The following is a 27,921-nucleotide window of genomic DNA, read 5'->3' on the forward strand; positions in this document are numbered from 1 at the left end:
GCGGCCGGCCGCCCGGGGGGGGTCGCCACGGTCTAGCCCTTTTTTTTTTTTTTTTTTTTTTTTTTTTCTTTTTTTTTTTTTCTTTTTTTTTTTCTTTTTTCTTTTTTCTTTTTTTTTCTTTCCTCTTCCGCTACGGGAAATATCCTAGGCGAAGCGTGACGGCATAAGGTCATTTTTATCCAACCTGGAAAGTCATTCATGGTCTACTATTGAACGGAATAGTATGGACCCTCCCCCCCTGCCACCATCTTCTTGATATTGTACCTCCGTACTACTTCCCTTATAGGCTAAGTTAATCCTCCATCTTTTGGTATCCCCTATTTTATTTCACCTATCCTGCTATGTATGTATTTCTCTTCTCCGCTATCCGCTACCTATACGCCATGCCTCTCTACGTTAGGTTGGTTAGGTACCTAACGCTCTGTTATTAATTTGGGAGCTCGCAGCATGTTGCAACAACTGCAACGACCGCAACGGTTCTTATTCACTCAGTACATAGGGAGATAAAAAACAGGACCGTCATATCATACATACTGCATACGTCGTGCATACATACGGAAGGGCTGCCATGCTGCTGCTGCGGGGAAATTCTGTCGAATCAACATGGACGGGCCAACGGGATGCCGATGACTGCGAACAAAGACACATGTGTTATGTACGGTATGGTCTATGACATGGAGAAATAGAAAAAGGAGAAGGCAGTTTATTCCGTATCATGGATCATGGATCATGGATCATGGCATGTATTGTCGTACGTATTGTCGTACTCTATACAGCATGGTTGGTTCCTATGCATTGTACATAACGCTACCGGTGATATATTAACAATAGATCTAACCTAACCAGCTACCTCTTTAGTTGGGTTTAGTTCGTTATGAAAGCGGCAAATTTTGGTAACTATTCTTTAAAAGTCTAGTTACTCTTACTCTAGTTAAGTGAGCAAATATTTAAAAAGTTAAAGATGCGACCAGATTAGTTATACGTAATAAACTTCAATAAAGAGATGCCCTGTTCCTAAGTTTATTGTTATTATTAGTTATTATTTTTTATGTTTTGTATTAATAAAAAAAATCATGTCACGATACGTTTGCGAGTCACGAGCAGCACGACTCGCACGACTTGAGCTCCCTCAATCCTCCTCATGGCTCATGGGGGCTGAGTTATGTTATAATATGCCATGCTATGCTACTATACCACCATAGGATCACAGTGTTACAGCTACCATCAATCTACTCGCCCGCATCAGATGGATTCTTGTCCTTGTCCTAGTTGAATACTTTTTTTTTTCCATTCAGATCCTCAACGTTAAAGGAGCAGGTGTAGTAAGGTACCTCCTAATACAGGTAATACATTACCCGACTTGAACAGCCTCGGCCTAAAAGATCCCGGCGTAAGACGTGAAAAGTGAAAGGTGAAAGGTGAAAAGTACCTACCTACCTACACAGGCTCCCGTCTTTGCCTATTTAGCCAATCATCAATTTTCAGCTGCTCCCGTATGTGTAGACGTAGGTAGATATTTCATGTCCTACCAAGTCAGAAGAGAAGAGAAAAGAAAAGAAGCGCGCTAGCTTTGCGACATTCACTGATTGGGAGTTTATTGTTGGCTTCCAAGTCGAAGTCGAATCAGAATACTTGCGGTGTTAAGACCGAAAATCAACTTACACGATAGATAGCCTCTACAAACGTGTTGCCTCTCTCTGCTAGAGAACCCTTCTGGAATTCCAGCTAAGATCAAAAGTTCCGTCCCGTCCAGAACCACCAGCGGCTTGGGTCCAGGAACGTGGTTCTTAGAGCGTCCGGCTGATTACCGTAGCTGGATGATGCAGCGATGCTATGGCGTATTTTGCATGGGACGGGCTTTGTGCTACCCACGATGCAAAAGATGACGGGTGCCATTCTAAATCGATCTGTCTGCTAAAAACTAGACGCGTAAATGCACCCATCATCTGAGATAGTCAAGCTGACAAGATAAACTATCTCATATCTCTTAGGTAGGTACCTACTGTAATTTTTAAAGATACGATGCTTTCTTTATCTTTGTCTTCATTCAAGGAACCAGTCGGGGATACGCCGGCCATGGCATTAGGGGGCCATACATAAAGCCATAGATAGGTGAAGAAGGCTAGCGATGCCCGGGACTCGGCCGATACCAATAATCTCTCTTATGATCTTATGAGTTAGGTAACCTAGAGACATACCTAAACCACAACGGAAAGAATATATTGTATACCTGTTATATTGTCTGCTCGTCTTCATTCCATAGCTAAGTATCGGAGCATCCGGTCCTAGACACAAATCAGCCTAGATTTGCTTCTCTAGTTAATTACCTTGTTTTACCTACTTTACTTCACATAAGCTAGGGAAAGCTAGGGAAAGACGTGGCTTAACCCACTAGTTCGTCCTATCGAGAGGGAGATAGGGAGATGGTGATGGAGATGGTGATGGAGATGGTGATGGTGATGGTGATGGAGATGGAAGAGTGAGAGAAAAACGAGGTCGATCCCAACTCCCCGCCAAGCTGGATCGCAACCCCGAAAACTGCAAGTGATCGACAGCTAATACCGCGATAAGCACGAAAATCGCGACGCCGGTTTATCAGCACATCATATAGGTACATAGACGGATATATTTACCGCACCCTACCTGTCTGGGTTCCGCACCGCAAGCCAATCCCGAGCTATTGTAAGCGCTGTCTCGGGTTACCTATGCCTTGGTTCCAGGGAGGAACAGGGGCAACTTTGCGAGCGAGCGAGCGGAGTTACCGCTACTAAGAACTAAGAACTAAGATGAGCGGCTTAGGATTTCCGGAAAGGCTTGTTTTAATTGCCAGTCCGTGTCCCTGGTCGTTTATGAGATTTATGAGATTTATGAGATTTATGAGATGGACCTTTCTTTATGGGATGGTCTGTCCTTATGAGAGACGATAGAGTGAGAGAACTACAACTAGAACTAACTACAACTGACCAGTCGGATTACTTTACTCTTTCTAGGTACCCGCGTAATACATACATACATACATATGGACATACGGACACACAGACCCAAGCAGCGTAGGTATGGCCGCAGGTCGAGGCGAAGAAGTCAGGTATTTGACTCCGTCCCGTCAGCAAGTCAGCAGCTGCTGCAGTAAGACCCAAGCCCAAGACACGATTTTTCTCTCCCGCGTTCCATCGCTTCGGCCAATAGTTGGTCCAATCGCTTTACCCCGATCTGATCCTGTGGTTGAGATCCAGAGATCTACTAATCCAGATCCGTCATCCGGGGGAATCTTCAATAACCCTGAGTGACTGACTGAGTGACTGACTGACTGACTGACTGACTGACTGACTGACTGAGTGACTGGCGGATGACTTACGCCACAATAATAATAAAATCAAGGTGTTGCTGTGTTATGCGAGAAAGTAAAAAAGCAAAATGCCATATTTCGCGGTCAAGTTGCCTCTTATTCTTATGATAGATATTAAGCCCGACAACGGTATTCCTCTGTATAGACAATTATGCAGTAACCTACGGTTCGAAGACCCCTGCTGGCCTTTGTACAATAGTGTACAGCGGTTCTAAGAATTCAAAATAAACAGATTACATCCCGGACAATACCTGCCTAGGTCCTACCTATACGCAGCCATTAATTTATCACCACCGATATTTTAACCAGCATACATAAGTAGTAACCTAATAGGTTTCCCATTAACTTATACCGAATTTATAAATAACTCCCCCCCTTGCCCCCCTTGTTTAAGCTTATGTCTTGCATTCAAAGCCGCATCGGCAGTAGTTAAGTCCTTCAATCACGCTTTTTATTAAAGGGTTAGTAGTACGGACACCGAGCTCCGTTCTCGAGAAGCGGGCGGTGGTGTTGACACACCGTGTTGTAAAGGAAGTAATCTTAGATGCCCATTTGCCCGTTTCACTTTTGTATAACCGACGCATCTCGCCATGCTATTCATAGAACAATCTATCAATCTATCTCCGCAACCGCAATATATTTGCTTGCCGCGTAAGCGACGAGACCCTGTGCTTGCACTTTAAATAGCGTCACTCCCTCCCCCCCCGTCTTCCCAGAATTCCTCACCGCGCCAACCTCTCTTTATCCCGGAAACGTGGCTCCATCGCGAGGAAACGGGTCTAGGAGACGAGCGCCCGCTTACCCTCGTAGCTAGGTAATTTCATTCATATAGACTATCATGCAGGGAAACGTGCTCTTCTCCGGCCTGGGAGGGGAAGGGAACCATTGAATTAATCACAGGTGAGAAATACAGACGAGAGAGGAGAGGGAGGAAGAGGGAGAGGGAGAGGGAGAGGAAGAAGAAGCAAGTATCCAAATTAGCCGGTGCGCCAAATCCTTGCCGCGACACGCCATATCCGCTACCCGCCATCCGCCGTCCCGCGGAGAGGGGGGAGGGACAGGGACAGAGAGAAGGAGAGAGCGAACACGAGGCGATAAGTTGGTCTGTATCTAAATACACAAGCGCATGTTTGCGCGAGCGAGTGAGCGAGCGCTACCCTACCGTAGACCCTACCGTAGATAAGATATATTGCGCTCCCATGCTCGCTCACATACTACCGTGTCTTAAAATAGCCTGCATATAATACATACCTAAGGTATACAACCATACTCGTATGTATGCATGCGCTCGAAAGCAACCGCAACCGCAACCGCAACCGTAACCGCAACCCACCGCCCACAGCCGATGGGCTCGGGAGCAATACATAGCCTAGAAAGAGGGGGGGGGAAACCTCAAGGGTCCTTCAGAAGTGGGCTTCCCTGTTCCCCGAACCGAAGCGAACTTCACTAGACCCCTTTTTCTTGTACCGCGAAGCTCCGAGTCGGAGCTTCGTACGCGCGAGGGATAGTACCGTGCTGGGCGTTCAGGAGGGAGGGAGGGAGGGAGAGATCTAGGTGATGGGTGGTGCCTTGGCCTTGCTCTGCTTGCATCTGTGGGATGGGATGGGATGGGATGGGATGGGATGGGATGGGATGGGATGGGATGGGATGGGATGGGATGCGGCTCTACTGGCGCGCGGATGTGTCTTATGTTTACTTACACGTCGCCTGTATCTCCCGGCAAGCAACACGTGTCCCCGGCTTCTCGTACGAGGGGCTCGTGTTACTCGGCGGCGTGTCGAAGCTGGGAGCTGCTCGAGGGATTGAGGCTAGTACTTTGCTTGCAAATGCGTGTTTAGGTCCGGAACTCGCGTAGTGGTGAATTGGTGGCTTGAATGCTGGGGATGTATTAGACGCGCTTTGAAATGCATGGGAAAGTTTCGTAAAAGGTAGGTCGGTAATGACTTATTTATTCTATACGGTAAGAACATTAAATGATTCATGCGGATGTCATTGTCTTCACGTGTTTAACAATGTCACAAAGAATATAAAGGGCTTAACTATCATGTATAAAGAGTTATGATATATGATTTATTACTAACTACAGCCTCGGTAGGAAAATCTATGATAATCTGCTGGCAGCGTATATTTATAAGCCAGCTCCCTTATTATGACTATCTCAGAAAGGGGGTATAATCTCATACGCTACTAGACTGAAATGCTTCCAGGAGAGGCTCTACGTAGATGATGAACACTAGTAAGAGATTCTAAGACGATGTCGTTGTCTCTTCCCCACCTTCTACTTCCATCACATCATCGTTAGTTTTAGATCCGCCATCTACTGGCTCGACGGCGTCACTTCTCGTTTCCGTTGTACCTGGGGCGTCAACTTCAGTAACTGGAGATTTTGCCAGCGATGCTTTGAATTGCGATAGCGGGCCGAGAATAAACCCAGGATTCACCCTCTTGTTCTCCCAGGCCTCGCCCGGAAATACTCCCGGCTTGTCGTCTAGAATAGGTCTTGCGCTCCGGACGGCGCAGTTCGCGGGAAGCACGATCTGGCGAGAGTCGGACCGCATGCTATCAGCGAATTTCTTACGCTCGAGGTAAACCTGTTCCCAAAGCTGGCACTGTTGCTGATGAATCTCGGCTTTTTCGAGAGGCGATAGAACTCTGCATTTCCCTGGAGCTGGGGAGACTGGAACGCTAGGGCTGGGCTCACACGGAAGTCCTGCATACCTCCGCGACAATTCCGTAGCATACTCGTGGATTGGACGACTTAAGATATGAGATTCAACGAAGTCCTTCTTGCCTTCTTCTAAAAGCGACATGATTTCCTCGAAAACCAATTCCCTGAGCCGCTCTTGAGTGAGGGGTGTTTTGTTCCTGTTTATGTGCTCCATGTCGCCGGTAGCTTCGTTTTGGGTAGTCGAATGTACAGTAGCCCTTTCTTAGTTTATTCCCCCCTTGTTCTTAGAAGGAGGAATGGAATCAGCGTAGAACGTGTTGGTTGTAGATACTAATAGTCAGTCGGATTTGTCAAGTATGGAGATCGAGTATAAAACAACACTCAGAGCGGTTTGTTGCGTTTAAATAGCTCATGATAGTTATTCTACAATTTCGTTCAAAGCTATAACAACATATAAACTATCGTCTCTCAAGCCATTCTTGTTAACCCACAATAATACAAATACATTGTGGTGGTTTGTCTTAGCCAAAACGACTAGATACAAACTCGTTAACCCTATCTATGTGTTGTTTCAGTCCTTTCAATACATAATCATTAAATGAATCGCATTTCCCATGTGGTAATCTTTCCTTATGCACTTGGATAATCATTATCAATAGGTAACGGAACCAAACGTCTGCACCGTAACGCACATATCAGTCTTGATTCTTAAGTATGGATAACCGCCCAGTAAACCAGTTGATATTCTCCTTGAAACCTCTCAATACTAGAGCCGAGAAGGTGGTATCACACAAGTATAATGAGGATTACACATCGAGCAAGTGGCATGGGAAACGCTGCTTCAATTTTGGAAGTACTCTTCCAACCAAGAACAGTAATAAAATCCTTACTATCGCAACGATGGGTAGTAGCCGAAGCAAGACTGATGCCTACATAAGCGGAGACGATATTGAAAGCGTACACTGTACCTTCTATATCAACTATGAGACGGGTATCGTAGTACTTCAAGTAAGTCCCCCCTATCCAGAGTCGTGATATCGTATTCCCCAAACCCTCTCCTTTGATAAGCCCATCTTTTACAACTTAAATGGAGTCTGTTGTTGCGTCGTTCTAAAACATTAAAGCTAACTCTAGATTAGGATGAATCTTCCGGAAAGACTCGCGTTTACCAGGACGCCAAATCCAAAACTAACATGTCTTCTAGTCAATACCATCGTGCAGTAGTTATGAAAGGAGTTAACAGCATGATTTCTCTAGGATCCCAAGACAATCCAGCAAGGTTCGAGATTATCTGGAACCTCGGACCAGACAAAATCCTGGACATTGTGAAGAGGCGAATTTCAGAAGCTTCCGAGGCTAGAAGAGGTAAGGAGCTCTGGACTTTTAAGGATCAGACACATTGGACAAATGTCCCGGATCCAATAAAACATCATCCAATAGTTGAACTTGGGAGGGGCGGGTTTGGCAGAGTTCTGAAAACCGTTGACATGTACTCCGGCGGCGTGATGGCCGTTAAGCTACTGCATCGGCCTGCTAACCATAAAGATCGTCGTTGGCTAGACACCTTGATATCCACCCGAGATCGAGAAGTCTGTAAGTATTACATATTACCCCTTTCTAGCATGCCTCTGGATTTTCTATTTTTCTTTGTTAACAAAAGCTTAGTGCTCTAATACTATAAAGAGAATGCTGACCCCGTATGTAACAGTTATACTTTCAAAACTTAAGCACAACAATATCGTGAATTATCTTGGCTCGCAAGGCTGGGACACGGGGTTTGTTGAGATATTTATGCCCATGAAAAAGGGAACATTGGCCAGCCTAGTGCGCAAGTATCCATCATACGACGACCTGAAGAAAAATGGCAACGCTGTATTACTACAGATGTTGTCCGCGCTCGATTATCTTGCTTTTCATAAGCTCATACATCGCGATATAAAGCCGGATAACATTCTTTACGATGTAACTATCGTAAACGGAGAAGAGCGCAATGTCTTCCAACTAGCTGATTTTGGTCTGTCGGTCCTCCAGGACCTAGGAAGGAGTCAGGCCGGCACCTTAGTCTTCATGGCACCTGAGGTATACGATGGTCAGAAGCAACAGACGCCTAGGGCGGACATGTGGTCTTTGTACGTGACCATGTTGTGGGTTTACAACGAGCAACTGTTCCGCCATAGGGTCGAAACAGGGAGACTACAGAGACAATCCGATGTCCGCAGAGCCGTTCTGAATATCGCCTCAACTAGCAAAGACTTGCAGTTTATCCGGAGCATGGCGATTTACGACCCTTCCCTTCGCGCTTCGGCGGCCCAGGTATTGACTGGTCTTCGCAGACAGGACTTGATGACCAATAAAACCGCCGGGCCGACAAACTCGTATAGCGAATGGATGGAGGCTGTTAAGGCGGGCCGGAGCAAATTCAGCCCCTATCTCTCTCAAATCCTCGAGTTCTAAGACTGGATCGTTGTACCTATATATTTTCTACTACCTCCTAGGTACCTTGTGTAGATGACTATTGGTGTCGATGGGCCCTTATTCTTAAAGCCTGCTTTTAGAACACAAACAAAAACTAGGAACATACCTCTTACTAGAACAATGATATAAATATATACGATGATGATAATTTGTGATAATTGTGCTTATATCTTGAATTGATTTCATGGCTGACATGTTATCCTTTATATGAATGCGGGGGCACATAAGCAAGTAACATGGGATGGATACGACGCTTAGATCGGACCTCCTGGATAGTATATGAGGGATGGGGTCAAAACTTAAGATCAGCATCATAGATTGTCACTATCGACGCTGGTCAAATATATTCGGTATACGTATAATTTTAAACAGATATAGAAGCACAAGTAAGAAATTGACACGTTGCTGGTCGTTATTCCATGACTCGGAAATACAGACACTGGGGTATCTTGAAGACTGAAATAATAACGCACTAGTTCGACCTTTGCACACATCTTGGCTCTCCGGAATTGTATTCAGATATTCAGATACTTGCACATGTAAGAGCAGGAAGACCTGAATTTGGAGTCTTATATATACCTCGAGGATGGTAGTCGCTTGGTACTCCTACGGAGGCGACAAGCCTACCCAATAGCGCTTGAAGCGGGCATGAATGTAGCGTTACAAGGAGGGTGCTGTGCTGCTTGCTAATCGGTAAATAGATCTGTTAGACGTAGTGGTTAGTGAAGTAGGCTATTTCAGTCAGCTAAGAGTGTTGCCGACGGGTGCTTCTGCTTCTGCTTCTGCTTCTTGTTCAATCGGTGGCGCTGACCATCGTTGTTGACTCAACGAATTCTTTTCAAGGCCATCTTCGGCATTGTCTCCTTCTACTTGGACGGGATCCTGAGCATCCTGGGCATCCTCCTGCGCAGTTTCTGGCTCTTCAAGGCCTACATCGGAGGCATTTCCGTCTTCCTTTAGCTTTCCTCCTTTTCGCATAGGAATGACGTTCATGAAGGCAGTGCCCCAGTCTCCCGTCTCCAACCACTGGAGTATTATTTCCATGACGTGGTTTGTGGCGAGGATATGGCGGCTTTGCATGACCATGTATTGGCCAATAGGAAGCTTTGCTGTTCGGACATTTTTGCTTCGTGCGATCTTGTAACATAGCCCCTTTTCGCGATTTTTGTCGATTATACCACCAATGACGTAGCAGGTATTGGGCTCTAAACGCTCGAGAGTATAGGGCGAATCGGCAGTCAGATAGACAACGGACTTGTCTACATCATCGGCCTCGGGTTCGGCAACCGGAGTAGTCTTCTGCTTCTTTTTGGAGTCTTGGCTGACCTCAGAAAATGAAACCGAATCGCGGTCATTGCCTTGCGCAAGGAGGTCGATTACGGTGCCGCCAGACGGACTTGCCATTATCTCCTTGGCTTTGGCAGCAGCCTCGATAAAATCGCCTTCTATGAATTGGACGTTCTTCCAACCCTTGAACTGGTTCTGAAGGATGGTCTCGTGTCTTTCCTTCATCTGGCCGCCATATGAACTAATAAACATATGGACGGGGAACTGGGCATTCCTGTTATCAGAATAGCATCTAGTGATCTGATTCGACAAAGATGGTAATTCCTTTCCCATCATATACTTCTCAAATTGGCAGTCGAATATAACCGTGATAGGCACTTTGGTAGCGGATTTAGATTGTCTCCTGGATGGCTCTTGGAACACAGGTTCTCTTCCTTCGGCAGCAGCGGCAGCAATCTCAGCCTCTCTTTTCAATCTCTTTTTTTCCTGCTTTTCGTGTCGTTTCTCTTTACGTAGAACTTTCTTTTCTTGCTTCTTTTCTTCCCACATTTTTTGACGTTTTAATTTTCGTTGTTGGTTCTTGGACAACTTCGGCGCATCGGTCCCGTTGGTAGCCTCTATGGATCCTCCATCGTTATGATCGCCTTCTTCCTCGCTAAAATCGCCATGGAAAGGTCGTTTCGCTCCGCGCTTTTCAGGACTGTTCGTGATGGTAGCCGCGGACGGTTGAACTTCCGTTGTCGCATCTGGATTTTCTTGGGATTGAACTCCGACATTAGCACTGGAAGCCATTTGTAATGAACCGTCATTTTCCGCGACTGCCTCTATGGTGTCTGCCATGGTTCCTAGGGTCTTGAAAAGATTTGGGAGTTTTTGTATTTATTCCGTAGTGGGGTGTCAAAAGTTTGAAAATGAAAATGAAAATGAAAATGGAGCTGAAATAAAAGGCGACAACCCCCGCAGCACAAAAAGCTTAGGGAAGGTCTGGGGCTTTTAGGTTTTAGGTCATGCAGTAGATGCAGTAGCGCGCCTGCAACTGTAACGGGCTTATCGGGGTAAGAGCTTGTTAAACTTTAGCGCGTTCCGTCGCGTCTCGTAGCTTTTAATTGATTTTTGGACGCGACTTGGGACTCGGACCCTTAAGACTTAAGACTTAACCTTAACTTAGACCCTGTGTCTTTCTTTTTACGTTAATTGAAACATTACACTTCAAAGAATGTAACCAGATTCGAGATTCTCAACTGGGCCATTCTATTTTAGTCCCCTTCCTGTTTCTATTGCATTAAAGTGAAGTACTTAGGTTACTAGACTAAGAATTTAGTACTTCAAGACAAGACAAGACGAGATGTCTTCCCGACCCGAGTTAAAGGTATAGTTCTATCAAGTTTGAATTCATTTATAACGTAGTGTTAACCAAGCCGATGATAGGTCGATGATGAACATGGATTCATACGTTTCTTTAAATCACTGCCGTCCGTAGGCGAAGAGACTGTCCGTATATTCGACCGAGGCGACTGGTACACCGCCCACGGCCAAGATGCGAATTTCATTGCGAGAACCGTCTACAAAACCACCTCCGTTGTGCGACAGCTAGGACGAAACGATGCTAGCGGTCTGCCATCCGTCACTATGACGGTCACCGTATTCAGGCAATTCCTTCGAGAAGCTCTGTTCAAGCTTGGAAAGCGCATCGAGATATATGCTAGCAGCGGTAGCCGGATGAATTGGAAGATTGTCAAGCAAGCCTCTCCCGGGAACCTGCAGGATGTTGAAGAGGAGCTCGGTGGACAATTCGAGTCTGCGCCTATGATACTGGCTGTCAAGATTTCGGCTAAGGCTACTGAGGCTAGGAGTGTAGGCGTCTGCTTTGCTGATGCTAGTGTTCGAGAGCTTGGAGTTAGCGAGTTTCTTGACAATGACCAATACTCCAACTTCGAGGCCCTCCTTATCCAACTTGGTGTCAAGGAGTGTCTCGTCCAAATAGACAAGGCCGAGAAGGATAAAGACCCTGAATTAGCCAAGCTTAAACAGATTATAGACAACTGCGGAGTTGCTATGGCTGAGAGGCCAGCTGGTGATTTTGGAACAAAAGACATCGAGCAGGATCTTGCTCGATTGCTGAAGGATGAGAGATCCGCAACTCTACTTCCACAGACCGATCTAAAGTTGGCCATGGGGTCCGCGGCAGCATTGGTCAAATATCTAGCTGTTCTCCAAGACCCATCCAACTTTGGTCAGTACCAGCTGTACCAACACGACCTATCCCAGTTTATGAAGCTTGATGCTGCTGCCCTCAAAGCTCTTAATCTAATGCCTGGTGCAAGGGACGGCTCTAAGACGATGAGCTTATACGGATTGCTTAATCATTGCAAAACGCCGGTCGGTAGCCGGTTGCTATCACAATGGTTAAAGCAGCCCCTAATGAACAAAAATGAGATCGAAAAGCGCCAACAATTAGTTGAAGCCTTCGTTAATGATACGGAGCTACGCCAGACCATGCAAGAGGAGCATCTCAAGTCCGTACCGGACCTCTACCGGCTAGCAAAACGATTCCAACGAAACAAGGCAAACTTAGAAGACGTCGTTCGAGCATACCAGGTTGTTATTCGCTTACCCGGGTTCCTAGGAACACTAGAGGCTGTGATGGATGAGAAGTACAAAGATCCGTTAGACGAGGCGTATACCAACAAACTAAGAGGGTTTTCTGATAGTCTTGGAAAGCTCGCTGATATGGTGGAAACTACTGTTGACCTCGACGCCCTTGATAACCACGAGTTCATAATCAAGCCCGAGTTTGATGATAACTTGCGCATTGTGCGGAGAAAACTCGACAAGCTTAGGTCGAATATGGATAACGAATTCCGAAAAGCGGCAGACGACCTAAACCAAGAAGAAAACAAGAAGATATTCCTTGAAAACCACAAGGTTCATGGCTGGTGCATGCGGTTAACGAGAACTGAAGCTGGTTGTATTCGCAATAATTCCCATTACCAGGAGTGCTCAACACAGAAGAACGGCGTGTACTTCACTACAAAGTCGCTACAATCATATCGCCGAGAGTTCGATCAGCTATCTCAGACCTACGACAGGACGCAAAAAGGCTTAGTCAACGAGGTTGTAAGTGTTGCTGCGTCTTACAGTCCCGTACTTGAACAGCTTGCCGGCGTCCTAGCACATCTAGACGTCATCGTATCATTCGCGCACTGCTCAGTCCACGCGCCCACATCCTACGTTCGTCCTACCATCCACCCTCGAGGGGAGGGGTCTACCATTCTAAAGGAGGCCCGCCATCCGTGTATGGAGATGCAAGATGACATCCAATTTATCACAAACGATGTCGAACTCCGTCGTGACGAATCCTCTTTCTTAATTATCACAGGACCTAACATGGGCGGTAAATCAACGTACATCAGACAGATTGGAGTCATCGCGCTCATGGCGCAAATTGGGTGCTTTGTTCCGTGCACCGAAGCCGAGCTCACCATCTTCGATTCTATACTCGCGCGTGTCGGCGCTAGTGACTCGCAGCTCAAGGGAGTCTCGACGTTCATGGCGGAGATGCTGGAGACAGCGAACATTCTGAAGTCGGCGACAGCCGAGTCGCTAATCATCATCGACGAGCTGGGCCGCGGTACGTCAACCTACGACGGCTTCGGGCTAGCCTGGGCTATTAGCGAGCACATCATCAAGGAGATCGGCTGCTCCGCCATGTTCGCGACGCATTTCCACGAGTTAACGGCTCTCGCGGACCAGCATCCGCAGGTGCGCAACCTACACGTGACGGCGCATATATCGTCGGCCGGCGGCGAGGGCGTCGACAAGCGCGAGGTCACACTGCTGTATAAAGTCGAGCCCGGTATCTGCGACCAGTCGTTCGGTATCCACGTTGCGGAACTAGTGCGATTCCCAGACAAGGTCGTGCGTATGGCAAAGCGCAAGGCAGACGAACTAGAAGACTTCACGGCCAAGCACGAGACCACGCAGCAGAACTACGGAAAGGAAGACGTAGAAGAAGGTAGCGCTAGGCTGAAGGAAGTACTAGTCCGCTGGAAGGACGAGGTCAAGGGCGGAAGCATGAGCAAGGAGGAGATGGTAAGCCGTCTAAGGGAACTCGTGAAGAAGGACGAGAAGCTCCTGGCAAATCCGTTCTTCACCGCCGTCAAGGCTTTGTGATGTTTCGATAGGGGGAATACCTATAATGGCTTGTACTTGTTATAAAATCATGACGGGTTGGTTCAGATCGGCGTCCGGAATCGGATGAGGATTGTTAGGAGGCACCTATAGATTGGCTTGTTAGGTAACTAGGCTTTATTTGCTGGCATCATGTAAGTCAGTTAGTTTATTGCAGGACACTGTTAGATAAATACTAAATAATCAACTGATAGTTGTTCGTTCACTTGTAGTTTTATATGGTATGAGAATGGGTATACCATATCTTAAGGTAAGGCGGTCTGTTGACGCAGTCCTGCCAGAACTAGTCATCGGAACGATAGCCCCCTTAGAGCAGTATCAAGCCTTCTAAGATATAATATTTTGCGTATTTACTTTAGACTAATCAGCGAGCGCGGGCTACAGCAGCTAGGTAACGACGTTGTGAGCAAAAGCCAAAAGTGTCATCAAATCATCGTATCCGTTTATATACAAACGACCGCAGTCTTCTACGTGCCTCGGAACGAGATCTTTTTAATAGCCCATCCACATCAACTAACCCACATAACCACGTCTAACCCAGAACCTTGTCGGCCATGGAAACTAAGCCAGAGTCAGCATTCCCTACACAAACGAAATCACAAAGAATAAATACTCACCGTCGATTCCGGTGTTATCCGGCTCAACGTGCACCGACTTGACCTTGCCGTCCTCGACGACCAAGGCATAGCGCTTGGCCCGCATGCCGCCGAAGATGGCCGGGGCGTCAAAGCCTAGGTCTAAGGCCTTGGTGAATTCGCCGGCGGGGTCAGCCAGGAATCGGATCTATCAAAGAGGTTTAGCGATTAGATACACTTAAATCATACATTCATACATTAGGTAGGTAGCTTTGGCTGGACTTACACCGGACTCATGTGTGGGATCAAGCTGATCACCCCATGCCTTCATGCTGCTAAACGTTAGCCTCCCACTCTCCAACCCATTTTCTCCCGTGCCGTCCCGGTTAAATTAGGCGTTTAGGTGTGTAGATAGGTAACTAGAGTGCCCTCATTGCCCGCACCCAAGCTATCCTATTCTCGAGAACCCCGCTAAGCGTATTCCTTCACAATACCTCTTCTCTTCTCTTTTCTTCCCCTCTCCCTCCTCCCTATTTCCAAGGCACCACATGTCCCCCCCCCCCCCCCCCCAGCCAAACACCCCTCCTAAAGCCCAAAAGAAAAGAAGCAGCACTCACACAAAAGCATCATTAACACTAACAACAAACACCCTGCCCGCATCCCTCAGCTTCGGGCTCTGGATATAGCTCGGGACATGTTTCTCTGAGCACGCGCCCGAGAACGCCGCGGGCACGCCGACAATCACCCCGTTCGCCGCTTCGAACTCCTGCGCCAGGTTGACCTTGTTGCCTGGGGACCCCTCCTGCAGCACCTCCAAGCTGGGGATCGGCTCGCCGACCTTCACAAAGGCGCGCGGCGTGGCGTGGAAGCGGCGTGCTGCGAACGAAGCAGAAGCCGACGCAGGGGAGAAGGCGCAGGGCCCGCGGCGCAGGGCGAGGCGGAATGCCATTGCGGTGGTGGGTGTGGATATAGAGGTGAGTATCTAGCTAGGAGGTTTAGTTTATAGTATAGGTACCCAGGTAGGTATAGGATATCCAATTCGAAAATGCGAGGTAGAGAAAAAAAAAAGGAAGAGGGAAAAGAAAATCGGAGTCGAGGTTAAAAAAAAAAGAAAAAAGAAAAAAGAAAAGAAATCAATAAGCCACAAAATTGGCGTCTGGGGGCTAAATGCGAAGAAGTTGCTCTCCGCGATATGATATGGGGAATACTTAATACATGTAGATGGAGGTCGAGATGCTGGGTACCTAGGTATGTACGTACGAAATACACTACATACCTTACGTATGCGAACCTTACCTTCTCACATACATGGTACATACGCTAAACCTAGTAGATGCGGGAACGGGAACTATGACGTGAACCTGCGTACAATATGTACCAAGTACCTAATACCTAATACCTAAACCTGCATACATACCTACATACATGTAATGACCTAATGACCTAATAACCTGATAGGCCTGCACAGTTTTCTCCGAAGGCAATGCCGCACGGTAAGAAGCGTTGTCTTAGAGGCATGTTACTAAATTTGCCTGAAGTTATGAGTTCATATGGTCATGGTTCGCACTGTATGTCATAAGCATATCACTTCCATACCACTTGGTCACCGTTACGGCTACCTTAGGCATAGTATATACTTGTACCAGGCTGCCAGGTATGTAAACATCTATGCATAACAACCCCCAAGATATTACCCAAGATATCATTCATAAGCTCGTCAAATCTTCTATTGTTCCCAAGACTCCCGCTGAAAGCAGATAGAGAATCTCGTGCAAATATGTATCTAATAGCTATGTACCTAGGTACTAATAGTCCATACTGACATTCTTGTCAATCAGAGCAAGAGCCACAGACTGACTGTATTCGAAATGCGATTCATCATGAATTGAAAGTAAACTGGCAATAAAATAATGATACCACGTCCTAAACTCCGGCCATGGTCACCTTCTATCTATCGATGCCGTTACACACAATACAATTTATCCGCGAGAGCTGGTCCCGCTCGCTCCCGGAGCGTTGCTCTTTAGGTCTACGTTAAAAGTCCATCGTCCTGCGACGAGAGAAAAACGGATGGTTAGCCAATTACTATCGAGATATTACTCTGGAATCCTTTAAAGCTTACCATTTGCTAAGTTGTCCGCTGTGTCCTCTAACAGAATAACCCGTCGGCGGTTGCAGTAAGCCGTCTTATCCATGATATCAACCTTGAGCTTGGGCGCCGACAACTCAGAGATGGGTTTCTCGAACATCTCTGATAACGCCTCAACCGCAAGCTCAAGGTCTTTCTGGTTGTCCTCGAAAATCTCCGTGAGGTTATTCCGGGCTAGGTAGAAAGCGAACGCGTAAGTCCACTTTAGAGTCTGCCGACACGTCTGCAACGCCTGCGACGCCGAGTTTAGGTATTGTACTTCGATCCACGACATGCCTGACGCCGTCTGTAATTGCACCATCTTCTTTTCTGTTTTCTGATAGATGTCTTTGTCTAGACGCGCCGACTGTTCGTGGTTCGCGTACCGATTATAGTAGTGTAGGTATCGCTCCAGAGATACCCGTGATTTTGCCTGAGCATCGCGCGCTTCCGTCCCGCTCTTCTCCTCAAATCGGTTACAATTGTACCAGCTCGTGCCATGCTCCGACCATAAGCCCATGCACATCCAGCAAAACTCATGCTTGCATTTTCGACATGTCATGTGGTTGCAACCCCCATTCTTCTCGATTGTAGAGTTACATTTGGGGCATTCTTTGGTGTTAGCAGAGATCCAGTTTGCAGTTTCGCTATCATCTGCACACTTCTTTAGCCACCTTTTAACAAGCTCGCAAGGCGCTGGCTGGTGATCACTGAGTATGCAGCCAAAACAGAATCTGCTGCCACAGCCGCAGGCAACCGTCGGTACTACCTTGTCTAGGTCCTTTTTCTTGATAGCACATTCAACCGCGTTCTCGCAGTCGGGAGCGGGACACCATTTGAGGGCATCTCTATCCTCAACATACGTGCGGTTGAGTAACTCTTGGTATCGATCGGCAAGCTCGGTTGTTACTAGCATATCTAAGGACCGCGCATCAATAATACGATGACAACCATCGGCGGGACATTGAATACGGGCTGCCTCGCCCTCCTCGCGAATCTTCTGCGTAAGGTATTGTCGGTAGCAGTCGACGCAGTAGCGATGGCCGCATTTCATAGCGAAGCTGCGAAGACCCTCCTCATCCTCGCAACATATATCACAAGCAAAACCTGGTATAGCCTCTAATTTGAGTGGAGCGGAGGAGCTGGGACCTAGACCAGCTGCCTCTAGGACCTTATTTGGGTTATCCATATAGTCTTCGATTAAGCGCTCTTTATTCCATCTGAAGTGACGCAATAGAATAGCAGCATCCTCTTTACTCATTTCCAAGATCATGTTAACCTCATCGATCATTTCTTCTTGTTGGTGCTCTATGTCGTGCGGTGTATATACTTTGTAGCTTATGTCAAATGACACGCCTTTCTTCTTATCGGATTTCTGCGAAGGGATGCCGGGCACGTCATCGGGTTCGTCGTCGAATACATCGAAGTCTAATACACCGAATATCAATAGTTAGCTAGTGTGCACGGGTCATGCGTGGGAAACGGACAACGGCAGAGAAAAGAAATGAAACATACCCTCGGCACCCGACAGGTCATCATTGTCGGTGTCATCTTGCATGATATCATCCCCGCTCGAAATAGTCGAGACAAAATCCTCGTCCGAATCCATACCGGTGATCGGAGTTGGAGGCGCTGCGTCTGTAGCAGCTGCTGAGGCGAGGATTCGTTTGATGGGAAGGGCCTCGGGGGTGTCTGCGGAAATCTTCGCCTCAGCGGCTTTCCGCTTCCTCGTTGTGGGAGGAATCTTGTCGGTTGGTAATGTTGGCTTGGGGATGCTCGCCGCCGACGAGCCTCGGAGGTTGGGTATCGGAGGTTGCTCAAAGGCACGACGTGCAACAGTAAATAGATGTTGCGGGTATAACCGTTTGTTCTCGATAATTTGGTAATAAGGGACCGCCCGTATGTTGAGGTTTGCTTATTCGGGTACTGTCTATTGTCGTCCGTTTACGAGTGCGCGGGTTAGACAAGCAGACAACGTGGGTGAATAACTCGGCCTAAATAGGCAATGTAAGCATGTGATACAATACGATACACAGGATAATAAAAAAGGCTTGAAAGCAATTAAAAGAAAAGTAAGGCGGCGAACATGTAATATTGAATATTGAATATTGAGGAGGTGGCCTCGTCAGCTGGATAGGAGGGGTTCAAATGGAATGGCAATGGCTGGAATGGAGAAGAGAGCGTATTAGATCTGGCTTAAGAATATGTATAGATGCCTCAGCCGTAAAATAGCAACCGGAATCTCTTAGACGTACTTCGAAGAGTGACAAAACACACAAAACACCAGAATGCTGGGCAGAAGTTGAAGTGTCATAAAATCAGAATATGTATGGAATAAGATGTGATAAGCGTTGGCAGTACCTAAGTGTTGTACTTGGTACGTTGTATTGTACGCTGTACGCTGAATGGTTGTTGGTGGGTTGGGCCTGGTTGGCAGCTGCTGCTGGCCGATGGTGGCCATTAGTGGGCCAAGGTCACACTACCTCTGCGCTGCTTGGGTAGAAGGTAGAACCGGTAAGTTACTGCCTACTACTGCCTACTACTGCCTACTTGCCTACTTGCCTACCTAGGTTAGGTTACTGCCTTGCCATTGCCTGCTTAGGCTTTGCTAAGTAACGTCGGCAGTCGCGGGTTTCTGACGCAACTTACTACCAGGACTCGCGCCATGTACCTGCGCTTATTCCACTCTCATCCTGCCAGCTGGTCCGCCCTTCCGCCCTCCGTGTCAGAGGTGGAGCACCGGCAATATTTCGGCACCTTAACTAACCTATTAAAAACCCTATCAATCCAACTTACAACTTATGCCTGCTCAAATTGGCCTCGAAAGAAACCCAGGTAGGAAGTAGCGCTAGGCAGCCGTCCAGTTTAGGTAGGTTCAAGTGCTGTTATATGTATGAGGTACACATGTTGTAAGGGCACTTGAAGGATGCCAACGCTAATATACCTAGGTACCTAGGTACATATATGCAACAACATTTACACCATCAATACCATATTGTTACAAACTACCTACCTATCTACATACTTCCTACTGTACATGACCAACTGAAACAATACTATTGAATTAGTAGTAACTAGTACAACTACCTACCTACCTACCTACCTACCTACCTAGGTAGACAAAGAATCTTTACTTGCCAACTCTTTTATACTCTTGTACGCCCGAACAAAGGATAGTTACTGTAATGTTCTATCACCATTTGCGAGCACGATTTTAATACCCATACACCGTTTCACACATCATGATTTGTCAGTCATACAATTATAGCTAGTTAATTTTGTTATTCTCCTAGCCACCCTTCAAAGGAGAAACTGCAATTGTGGCCCTTTTGTGCCTATAAAATAGTTTATACCGAGACGCCTTTGCTTTGACCGTTGTAACCCCTAACTCCGCCGCTATGCTGATATGACCGTCCTACGCCATCAAATTCCTCAGGGACCTGTAGAAGAAAAAACATGTGCCGTGTGCTGAAGACCTCACATCTAAGCAAAGAGAAACCTTGACAAGTCCATCCGCCTACGTCCGGCCTTACCCTTGTCCGAGCCCAAGTTCTCCTGTTCATCCAAAACCTCGTCATTCTCGCTCTCCGGTATTATCAGGTCTTCGCTGCCCATAGGCCTGTGTAAAGCTTCCACCTCTTCCAAGTCGACGGGAGGCAAGGGAACGAAAGCTGGGTTAATAGGCATAGAGTCTATACTCCGCCTACCCAAACTAGAACGCTTTATAGGCCGTGGAACCGCGAACGTAGGTGTAGGCGGCTGGCCACCGCGCCCCAAGGCCTTGATGCCGAGTCGCTGAAGCGGTGTCGCCGGCGTCGTCTTACCAGTCGATAGTTGTACGGACGAAGACGGCGTAGACGACATAACGGAAGTGGCAGGAGTAATTCCGGCGAGTGAAGATCGACTCGAGCAAGACGTAGAGGTGCTCTGGCTACGTGTTTGGCCTTGTCCGTAGCTAAAGCGCTTGGTGATGCTGGGGGTGTTTGGAAGCTGTATCGAGGCAGTGGGTTCGCTGGTGTCATTTTCGATATATGACTCGTCATCCTTAGATATTTCGGTGTCGGCCGAAACTGATTGCGACTCCTGATAAACCATAACTTCCTTCTGGCCCTTTAGCGAGGGACTCCATCCACCAAAATCCGGGAGATCTTGTAGAGCTTCCTCGATAGAATCATCCGACATTAAATAGCCTTCTGTTTTCTTAGAGGTGGCGCCCTTCACAATACCGCGTGGGAAAAATTTGCTTCTCTGCTTTCCGGGACTTCGCCCCGAACTAGCATCGTCACATAGACGTGCCTTCTTAGGTGGTCGGACGGGATGAGCGGCTCCTGTGCTCTCGGAGTTGCTTGGAGCATTGATTCCTGGACCAGTAGTCTGGCGACGAGACCCAGAAGCCAAAGTGTGATCACTATTGCCGAGTAGATTGCCCACTGGTTCAGTTCGACGTCGAAGAGTACGGGCGGAGCTTTCAGGCCGCGTGATATACGCGCGCCGGCCAGCGGATGTGGTAGGTGCAGTTTCGTCTAGATATGGTCTTGGAAGCGGGTATACGATCGGTCGGTTACCGTTTTCAGTCATGCTAGCGAGGCGTGTAGGGTCAACAGAGAAACAATTCGGCTCCATTTCACCTAGAGGGATTCGGCGATGACCCTTGAAGTAAGAGTCGATGGGCTTCTTAGGAGGCTCTTGGGCTGTGCGGGTTTGAGGCATGTTGCGAGCAGTTCCTGATGCAGTACGTTTCCTCGGTGAGGGTAGAGTTTGGAGCACAATGATTTGTTTAGTGATTGGATTTACGTCTCCAGCAGCAATCCCCTTGGCAGTTTCTGGCTCGATGGGGGGCCCAATGAATGGGAGTTCGTCGATCTTGACCTCGGGGCTAAGTTGCGTAAAGTTGACAAGCTTATCTGCCTTTGGACAGAAGACCCACTGATGAAGAAAAGTCTGCTCGGCTTGGTGAAACAATTTTAAATAATCAGTAGGGACTCGATGTTTGCCGTCAAACTGCAGCATGCGGACCACTTTTTCAGGTGTCTTGTGCTTTCGGATCATCCTATGCGCGGTCTTCAGTCCTAAGTTGTTGATACTATCCAGATAGTCGCAACCGCTAAGAATAGCCATATGTCGAAATTGAGCGTCTGTCCAGCCTGTTAGAGAGACTTCACGACAAGCACAGAAGTCTCTGCGGTTTATCTCAATGCATTGACCGTGCTGATCCAGTTTAGTTAATAATCGCTTGGCTCCAAAAACCAGCAAATCCGAATCTTCGGAGAGAATGCCACTGATGTGACCCTCACGTTCCAGATACACCAGTTGCGGATCAGCTTCGTAAGGTGCAACTACATAAGGCACGCCAGCTTTCTTTAGCTCTTCAATTAAATGTCGAGCCATCTCAGGGGTGACGTCGACAGCTTTCTGGAGCTCGGCGTGTGCCTGAGAAGGTTTACCAGCCTTTAGAAGTTCGAGGCCCGCCTTCCTACATTCTTCTCGGCGTTTCCCACGAGACGCCTCGGTTGTGGCCTTGCTGGGCAAAAAACCGCCGTCAAAAACCAAGTAAGGTGTGATACCGAAATGTTTGAGCATCCTAACCCGGCTCATGGCAAAGTCTACATATCTAATAGGTTTGTGAGAAGGATATTCTGACAGGGTATGGTCGTTGGTACTTACTTTCGTGTAGGCTTGCCTTGAGCGAGTTCAATTGCACACGGCACGGCACCCCGATGCAGCCAACCATAGGCGTCGACGCCAATCGTCTCGCCAGCATACTTTTTTAATTCTGTTGGTCGCTGTATTGATTTGAGTAATGGAAGCAGACCTATAAAAGTCAGTTCCATGCCCCTTAGTGTTCCTTAGACTTAGCTAAGACCACTATACAATACATACCTTGAATACCCATCTCGAAGAGCAATATAGAGGGCTCTCCTCCCGCGCCCAAATTGTAAGATCTATAGAGTCTTCGTGGCCATCAGAGAAATTGAACGTTGAAATGCCCGCACAGTAATAAATCCAATCCTTTGTGTAGCAAAGGGGGAATGAGCTAATATGACGGGATTGTAATTTCGGGTGCAGTCAATTAGATGATTCGAGTCCTAGACAATGATTGATTGACAACAGGTGTATGTAAACACGCCTAGAATAACATTGAATTAGAGGAGGTCAAAGCTTCAAGAGCAAAAGGCGACCAAATGCTGGGGGGGGAAATGAAGGGTGGAAGTATGACAGATGACAGAAGTAGAGGATGTCGAATTGATGTTAAGAGAAGTCTGGTAGATTGATAAAGGAAGACTGGACGCGTGAAATAGTAAAAATGGATCCTTGACTGGAAGGTAATTCCAGCCTCTGCGGCTCAAGGAATTATTCAATAAAAGAGTAAACCGCGTCGTGGAGTGCTACACCGCGATTTCCTAAGTTCACCTAGCGCACCGTGCGGTCGGGAGAGCAACGTGGGTCCAACCAATAGCCTGTACTCGCGACCTGCGCTAAACTACAAATACCTTAGCTCAGCAGCAAACGAAGTAAGATTTACTTGGAAAAAGTTAGTATGGTGTCCTAAGTCATACAGTGTATATAACATAAGTCACGTATCTACTACAAGAGGCTGACCTTGCATTAACCTTTAGGTAATTAAGAGACCCCTGATATTCGATCACTTTATCCATTCCTAGAAAGTCTTGTTTTTTTTTTTGCCCCACCAGTTCTTTTGACAAACAAAAATCTCGAAAATACTCATCTTACATATCTAACGTCGAATATCTAGCACGGGCTATTTTGCAGCCCTTGCCACTTACAACTTCACTTTCACCACTCATTAGTTATATATAACGTCTCCACAATGCCCAAGACTTTCGAGAGGACTCGCAAGGCCATTGCCAAAAAGAAGGGGGCCGTGGATTCTCTTCATCAATACTCACGCGATTCTAAGAGGCTGCATAGGGCCCAAGTTCGCGACGGAAAGCTGGAGAAAATTGCGGCCTCGAGGAAGAAAAGTGACAAGCCTTATCGTATGTCAATTGAGTACCTTAAATTCTGGAGCTAGACAACTAATGCAGTTATATGATCCAGTTGAACGAGCTACCTTTTTCCAGGAAGCCGTGAAACAAAATGGGAGCCAACCTGTACAGATGGATGTTATCCATGAACTAATCAAGACGTCAGTTTCATTAAAAGAACCACACTTGACACTATCTCTTTCAAGCTGACCGCAGTTGCAGGTTTGTGCACCAACACGATGAGGAGCTGAGCGAAGTAAAAAAGACTCGGCGGCCCGGACGTCCTGCCAGTGCCAGGGAAGATCTACTGAAAGTGAAAATCGATAAGCTTCAGAAGGAGTACCAGAGCGGCTTTTGTCAGTATACTATTCCACTAGTTTGACTGCAAATATTCGTCTAACATTACCCGGGCTGTAGTAATTCCGGAGCTCGACACAGAAGAAAATGCTACGGTACTAAGCCGATGGGAAGGCTCTTGGTCCTACCTAACCACCCTCAAGTGGGTGAGAATATCTTCCGCTGGGAGCGTTCAACCTTCTAGCTTTCCTCCGAGAGGAGAGCATTGAAAAGATACCCCCCACTTCCCACGTGCTCGACGTCCTCAGCCCGAGGACGCGTGTGTAACGAGTCCCTGTACCCTCGGTTGATGTTTCTATGTTCATCGTAGATCAGACGGGGCCTCACTTACGGACGTAGGAAGTTTCCGAGACCAAGCAGGGGAGTTGGCCTGGTTTTGCCGCTGGTTTACAAACACGCGGTTACCTACAGCCCTGACACGCACCAACCTGCAAACTCCGCAGCCAGCCACACATGCCGGCAGTAATCCGGGATTTTTTTATTTTACGGAAAATAATGCAGTCAGACTGTATGGCACCGGCTAGTTTCAAACCCGGTGCACTTATGTCAGGTTGGCAATAACAATGCAGCATTGGTATCATCGGAAAGCTCCTTTACACCTTTTGACCAAGCGGATCATCCGCCTCCTCAGTCGAAGTTAGTATACCTAACCTGGCTGAGCATGAGTATCACTACAGGTATGGGATCGCGATCGTTTGCAACGGAGATATGCGTTTGCAGCACCTGTTTTTAGACTATTTTGTTGCACGTGTGAAGGAAGTGAGTAGCCGAACGGCCGTGGGATGCTGGTGGTTACTGTCAACTGCACCCCGGATCCGAGAGTTTCGAAACCGCAAGCCTTTGCCTTCTCCCAACCTACGGACCTCTTCGGCTATCTTCATAATAAATTAGATGGTCCTGCCCACAACTAATGAATGTGTGACATCTCACAACTTTCCTGTTTTCTATACGTTCGTCCCGATACGGCTACTTACTCAATGCATTGTCCTCTCTAAATTCATGCTATTTAAGACGAGTTCCATGACTTGTAGTACGCCCTTCAAGCCAAACGCTTATCTATCCCAGACCAAAATCGTCGAGACGATTGGCTTAGCTGGATTCTCTAGCAATGGGTGTAGATGAGTAGGGTCTGTTTTCCTCGCTCCTCTAGTTACCCGATTGGCCCGCGCAAAAAGGCAGAGGTAGCTATAACTTCGACATGGGTCATACGTTGCAAAAACCACAGCAGAAGAGAGTATCGAGCATTGTTAGAAGTGTAAAGTACGAGCTGTTACTGGTAATATAAGTTGAAGCGCAGCGTACTTCAGTATGAAAGGAAAATGGCGTCGATCTCTGCCTCGTACGATAGCTCACTACAGACCCGAATCTCAACTTGCCGAGCTTTGCTTCGTCACGTTGTCACGTTACTCTAGTATGTACCCCTATTTCCAGAGCCGGCTTGCATCGCTCACGCAAGGTTAGGGATGTGTCAATACATTACTCACTTAAGGGCCTGCTACATCTGCGGCCATGAAGAGATTGTTCTAATTTCGGAGAAATCGTGCGCGATTGCAGCTTCGAGGGGCGTATTTGGGGGTTGTGGGCGTGATGTCGACAATAAATCCAGCAGAACTCGGTATCAATGCTGGAAATGCAAGGAGGAATCCGACTTGGTCTCACCAACGCAAACTGTACACGCCACAGCGCCATAAGTTTAACAAGCAGAAAAATAGAAACAAGGACAAATACATCAATGACAAGACAAATTAGACCCAGGCTCTTCTCGGTCGTAGAATCAGACTTGCATGCTGTAAGTTGATCTGTGTTGTTTTGGTTCAGGGGTTGGCTTCCATTAGGTACTTGCACTTTATCTTTATACACGTGCATCTAGAGATACATAGGTACCTACCTAGGTATGTACCTTGGCTTAAGTACCTAGGTACCTTAGGTAATGTATCCAACGGACATGCCCAGATCTACCTAACATATGTACCTAAATAACTGCCCAGGTGGGATCCACTACGAAAGCTCTATCCCCTGTTCCTGATAACGTGCGGGGCTAAAGCTCGGGTTTCTTTTATCGCCATCTTCAAATAAAAATTTTGGAGCTTCTAGATGCAAAAAAATTTATTCAATATCATTGAAGCTAATCCCCCCCTCCAAAGTCTCAATCGCAAATTACAAAATTACAAAATTACAAAATTGTAAATTGTAATTTATATCTACGTCGCCATTCCTTCATTCCTATTTACTTCGTTCTGTTTCTGTTTAGCACATTTGGTGAAAATGATGTCTCTCAGAGCTGTTGCGCGCTCAGCGCCTCGTACATTTACTCGTCTTAGTTCTACCACCCTCAGATCATCAAGACTAATTCAGCCGAGCTCTCTACTTAAATTTTCATGGGCACCTCTCAGATCATCTCAATTCACCTCGGAATTCTCCACATCGCAGTTCAGACAAGCGCCCGCGGCAGAGGTGGATGCGGAGCTGTCAGTTAAGCTCGAGAGCGAACTCCAGTTCGAAAATGAGATGAAGGAGGGTGAGCAGCTCCCGGCAAGCGTCAAGGACTTCCTCGAGAACAGCCCATTCGAGCTGAAGGATGAGCCCGGGAAGGAGGACGTCTCTCTAGTCCGCAAGTTTGGAAACGAAACGTAAGTCTCGTCATATGATATCGAATCATACCTTTACAAGAGCTAACATGTCCGCTTCAGCATCACCGTCACCTTCTCCATTTCAGATCTTGCCAATTACGAGCCCGACGACGTATTCAATGAGGAATCTATTCTCGACGATGAAGATGGCGAGTCGCCCGAAGGTAAGCGCACATCGCCGGCGGAGGGCGAGGAAGCCCTTGAAGACGATGTCGACGGCAACGATGCGCCGGTACCTTGCCGATTAAACATCGTAGTAGAGAAGCCGGGCAAGGGCGCGCTTAACATCGAGGCGATGGCACAGGACGGTCAGATCATCGTTGAGAACTTCTATTACTTCAAGGACTCCAAGCTGGCACACGGCGAGACTGCTGAGATCGCCCACGCCGCCCAGGACATCTACCCCGGCCCACCCTTCGGCAGCCTCGACGAGGACCTACAGATCCTCATGGAGCGCTACCTCGAGGAGCGCGGCGTTACCCAGGCCCTCGGCGTCTTCGTCCCCGACTATATGGACATCAAGGAGCAGCGCGAGTACCAGACCTGGCTGAAGGACGTCAAGGAATTCGTCGATGCTTAGACGGTTAGCGGGGATGGGTTAGGTACCTAATGACGGAAGAGGGGCGGATAGATGAATGAATAAAAATCAAAGAGAAAAAAAGGAGTGACGCCTCTGATGTATTATGAAAAAAAACCAACTCCACATGTATAATAAGAAATGACGACTTTTAGGGAATCTCTATAGGGGAGGATCATGTCTCAGGAATCAGGAATCACTACAAAAAGATTTGCTGTATATCCCTGGCCTTCAGAGTATCCCTCTCGTGTAATTTTCGACAAATTTCTCCCGGTTGATCACAATCGCAAATGTTTGATATGACTCTTCTTAACGTTACTTATTATATATTTAGTATTCCTTGTTGCTCTAGTTGGCATACTCGACTGACACTTGGATGCCTGTTACATGTAGATAGCTTGACTTCTAGCCTCTCCATACGTTCTGACATTCAATATCGAACAAGTATCCGATAACTAGCATCATATATTCTAGTTACATCATATTGAAGAGAATATACAATGTATTGTATTACTCTATATAGCATTTACAGTCTTACTATATGATATGTAGCGGCCTTCCGCATACCCATGTGGCTTTCTAGATTACGAAAGCCTCAACTTCAGAGGAGGCTGTTAAAGGACTACCTAGATGTAAGTTACGAAAGAGACTCATGATACAGGACCGATTTATCTTACAGTACGTATCCTTCAGTAGCATGA

The 27,921-nt window shown here is 47.1% G+C and overlaps 10 protein-coding genes across 10 annotated transcripts; 5 read left to right on the forward strand and 5 right to left on the reverse strand.

Annotated features, from left to right (window-relative positions):
- Positions 1 to 2,846: 2,846 nt before the first annotated feature.
- On the forward strand, positions 2,847 to 3,318 carry F4813DRAFT_377684 (uncharacterized protein). Its single transcript, XM_049245258.1, has one exon. The coding sequence runs from the start codon at positions 3,057 to 3,059 to the stop codon at positions 3,285 to 3,287; it is 231 nt and encodes a 76-aa protein (XP_049094483.1). The 5' UTR covers positions 2,847 to 3,056; the 3' UTR covers positions 3,288 to 3,318.
- A 2,127-nt stretch (positions 3,319 to 5,445) lies between these two features.
- Positions 5,446 to 6,423, reverse strand: F4813DRAFT_377687 (uncharacterized protein). Its single transcript, XM_049245259.1, has 2 exons — positions 6,370 to 6,423; positions 5,446 to 6,260 (listed from the first exon to the last, which is right to left on the reverse strand). The coding sequence occupies exon 2, from the start codon at positions 6,226 to 6,228 to the stop codon at positions 5,593 to 5,595; it is 636 nt and encodes a 211-aa protein (XP_049094484.1). The 5' UTR covers positions 6,229 to 6,260; positions 6,370 to 6,423; the 3' UTR covers positions 5,446 to 5,592.
- A 305-nt stretch (positions 6,424 to 6,728) lies between these two features.
- Positions 6,729 to 8,468, forward strand: F4813DRAFT_383940 (kinase-like protein; the record flags this gene model as incomplete). Its single annotated transcript, XM_049246006.1, has 3 exons — positions 6,729 to 7,022; positions 7,154 to 7,607; positions 7,723 to 8,468. 3 exons carry the CDS (start codon positions 6,729 to 6,731, stop codon positions 8,466 to 8,468), a joined length of 1,494 nt encoding a protein of 497 aa, XP_049094485.1.
- Positions 8,469 to 8,975: 507 nt separating this feature from the next.
- On the reverse strand, positions 8,976 to 10,832 carry F4813DRAFT_307252 (guanine-1-methyltransferase-domain-containing protein). Its single transcript, XM_049240834.1, has one exon. The coding sequence runs from the start codon at positions 10,614 to 10,616 to the stop codon at positions 9,231 to 9,233; it is 1,386 nt and encodes a 461-aa protein (XP_049094486.1). The 5' UTR covers positions 10,617 to 10,832; the 3' UTR covers positions 8,976 to 9,230.
- A 67-nt stretch (positions 10,833 to 10,899) lies between these two features.
- F4813DRAFT_377697 (muts domain V-domain-containing protein) lies at positions 10,900 to 14,160 on the forward strand. Its single transcript, XM_049245260.1, has 2 exons — positions 10,900 to 11,145; positions 11,205 to 14,160. The coding sequence occupies exons 1-2, from the start codon at positions 11,122 to 11,124 to the stop codon at positions 13,947 to 13,949; spliced, it is 2,769 nt and encodes a 922-aa protein (XP_049094487.1). The 5' UTR covers positions 10,900 to 11,121; the 3' UTR covers positions 13,950 to 14,160.
- Positions 14,161 to 14,167: 7 nt separating this feature from the next.
- F4813DRAFT_377700 (AhpC/TSA family protein) lies at positions 14,168 to 15,724 on the reverse strand. Its single transcript, XM_049245261.1, has 4 exons — positions 15,160 to 15,724; positions 14,829 to 14,874; positions 14,585 to 14,750; positions 14,168 to 14,528 (listed from the first exon to the last, which is right to left on the reverse strand). Exons 1-4 carry the CDS (start codon positions 15,489 to 15,491, stop codon positions 14,500 to 14,502), a joined length of 573 nt encoding a protein of 190 aa, XP_049094488.1. The 5' UTR covers positions 15,492 to 15,724; the 3' UTR covers positions 14,168 to 14,499.
- A 726-nt stretch (positions 15,725 to 16,450) lies between these two features.
- F4813DRAFT_307337 (uncharacterized protein) lies at positions 16,451 to 18,597 on the reverse strand. Its single transcript, XM_049240835.1, has 2 exons — positions 18,186 to 18,597; positions 16,451 to 18,098 (listed from the first exon to the last, which is right to left on the reverse strand). The coding sequence occupies exons 1-2, from the start codon at positions 18,277 to 18,279 to the stop codon at positions 16,654 to 16,656; spliced, it is 1,539 nt and encodes a 512-aa protein (XP_049094489.1). The 5' UTR covers positions 18,280 to 18,597; the 3' UTR covers positions 16,451 to 16,653.
- A 1,093-nt stretch (positions 18,598 to 19,690) lies between these two features.
- Positions 19,691 to 23,011, reverse strand: F4813DRAFT_377705 (uncharacterized protein). Its single transcript, XM_049245262.1, has 3 exons — positions 22,551 to 23,011; positions 22,335 to 22,482; positions 19,691 to 22,281 (listed from the first exon to the last, which is right to left on the reverse strand). The coding sequence occupies exons 1-3, from the start codon at positions 22,561 to 22,563 to the stop codon at positions 20,154 to 20,156; spliced, it is 2,289 nt and encodes a 762-aa protein (XP_049094490.1). The 5' UTR covers positions 22,564 to 23,011; the 3' UTR covers positions 19,691 to 20,153.
- A 360-nt stretch (positions 23,012 to 23,371) lies between these two features.
- On the forward strand, positions 23,372 to 24,318 carry F4813DRAFT_307375 (translation machinery-associated protein 16). Its single transcript, XM_049240836.1, has 4 exons — positions 23,372 to 23,668; positions 23,730 to 23,817; positions 23,879 to 24,012; positions 24,074 to 24,318. The coding sequence occupies exons 1-4, from the start codon at positions 23,500 to 23,502 to the stop codon at positions 24,220 to 24,222; spliced, it is 540 nt and encodes a 179-aa protein (XP_049094491.1). The 5' UTR covers positions 23,372 to 23,499; the 3' UTR covers positions 24,223 to 24,318.
- Positions 24,319 to 26,079: 1,761 nt separating this feature from the next.
- Positions 26,080 to 27,367, forward strand: F4813DRAFT_307386 (mitochondrial glycoprotein). The gene is made up of 2 exons (XM_049240837.1): positions 26,080 to 26,643; positions 26,704 to 27,367. Exons 1-2 carry the CDS (start codon positions 26,279 to 26,281, stop codon positions 27,221 to 27,223), a joined length of 885 nt encoding a protein of 294 aa, XP_049094492.1. The 5' UTR covers positions 26,080 to 26,278; the 3' UTR covers positions 27,224 to 27,367.
- The last annotated feature ends 554 nt before the right edge of the window (positions 27,368 to 27,921 follow it).

Source organism: Daldinia decipiens (genome assembly GCF_022478715.1).
Source record: "Daldinia decipiens strain CBS 113046 unplaced genomic scaffold F4813scaffold_66, whole genome shotgun sequence".
In the NCBI taxonomy this organism is placed as follows: domain Eukaryota; kingdom Fungi; phylum Ascomycota; class Sordariomycetes; order Xylariales; family Hypoxylaceae; genus Daldinia; species Daldinia decipiens.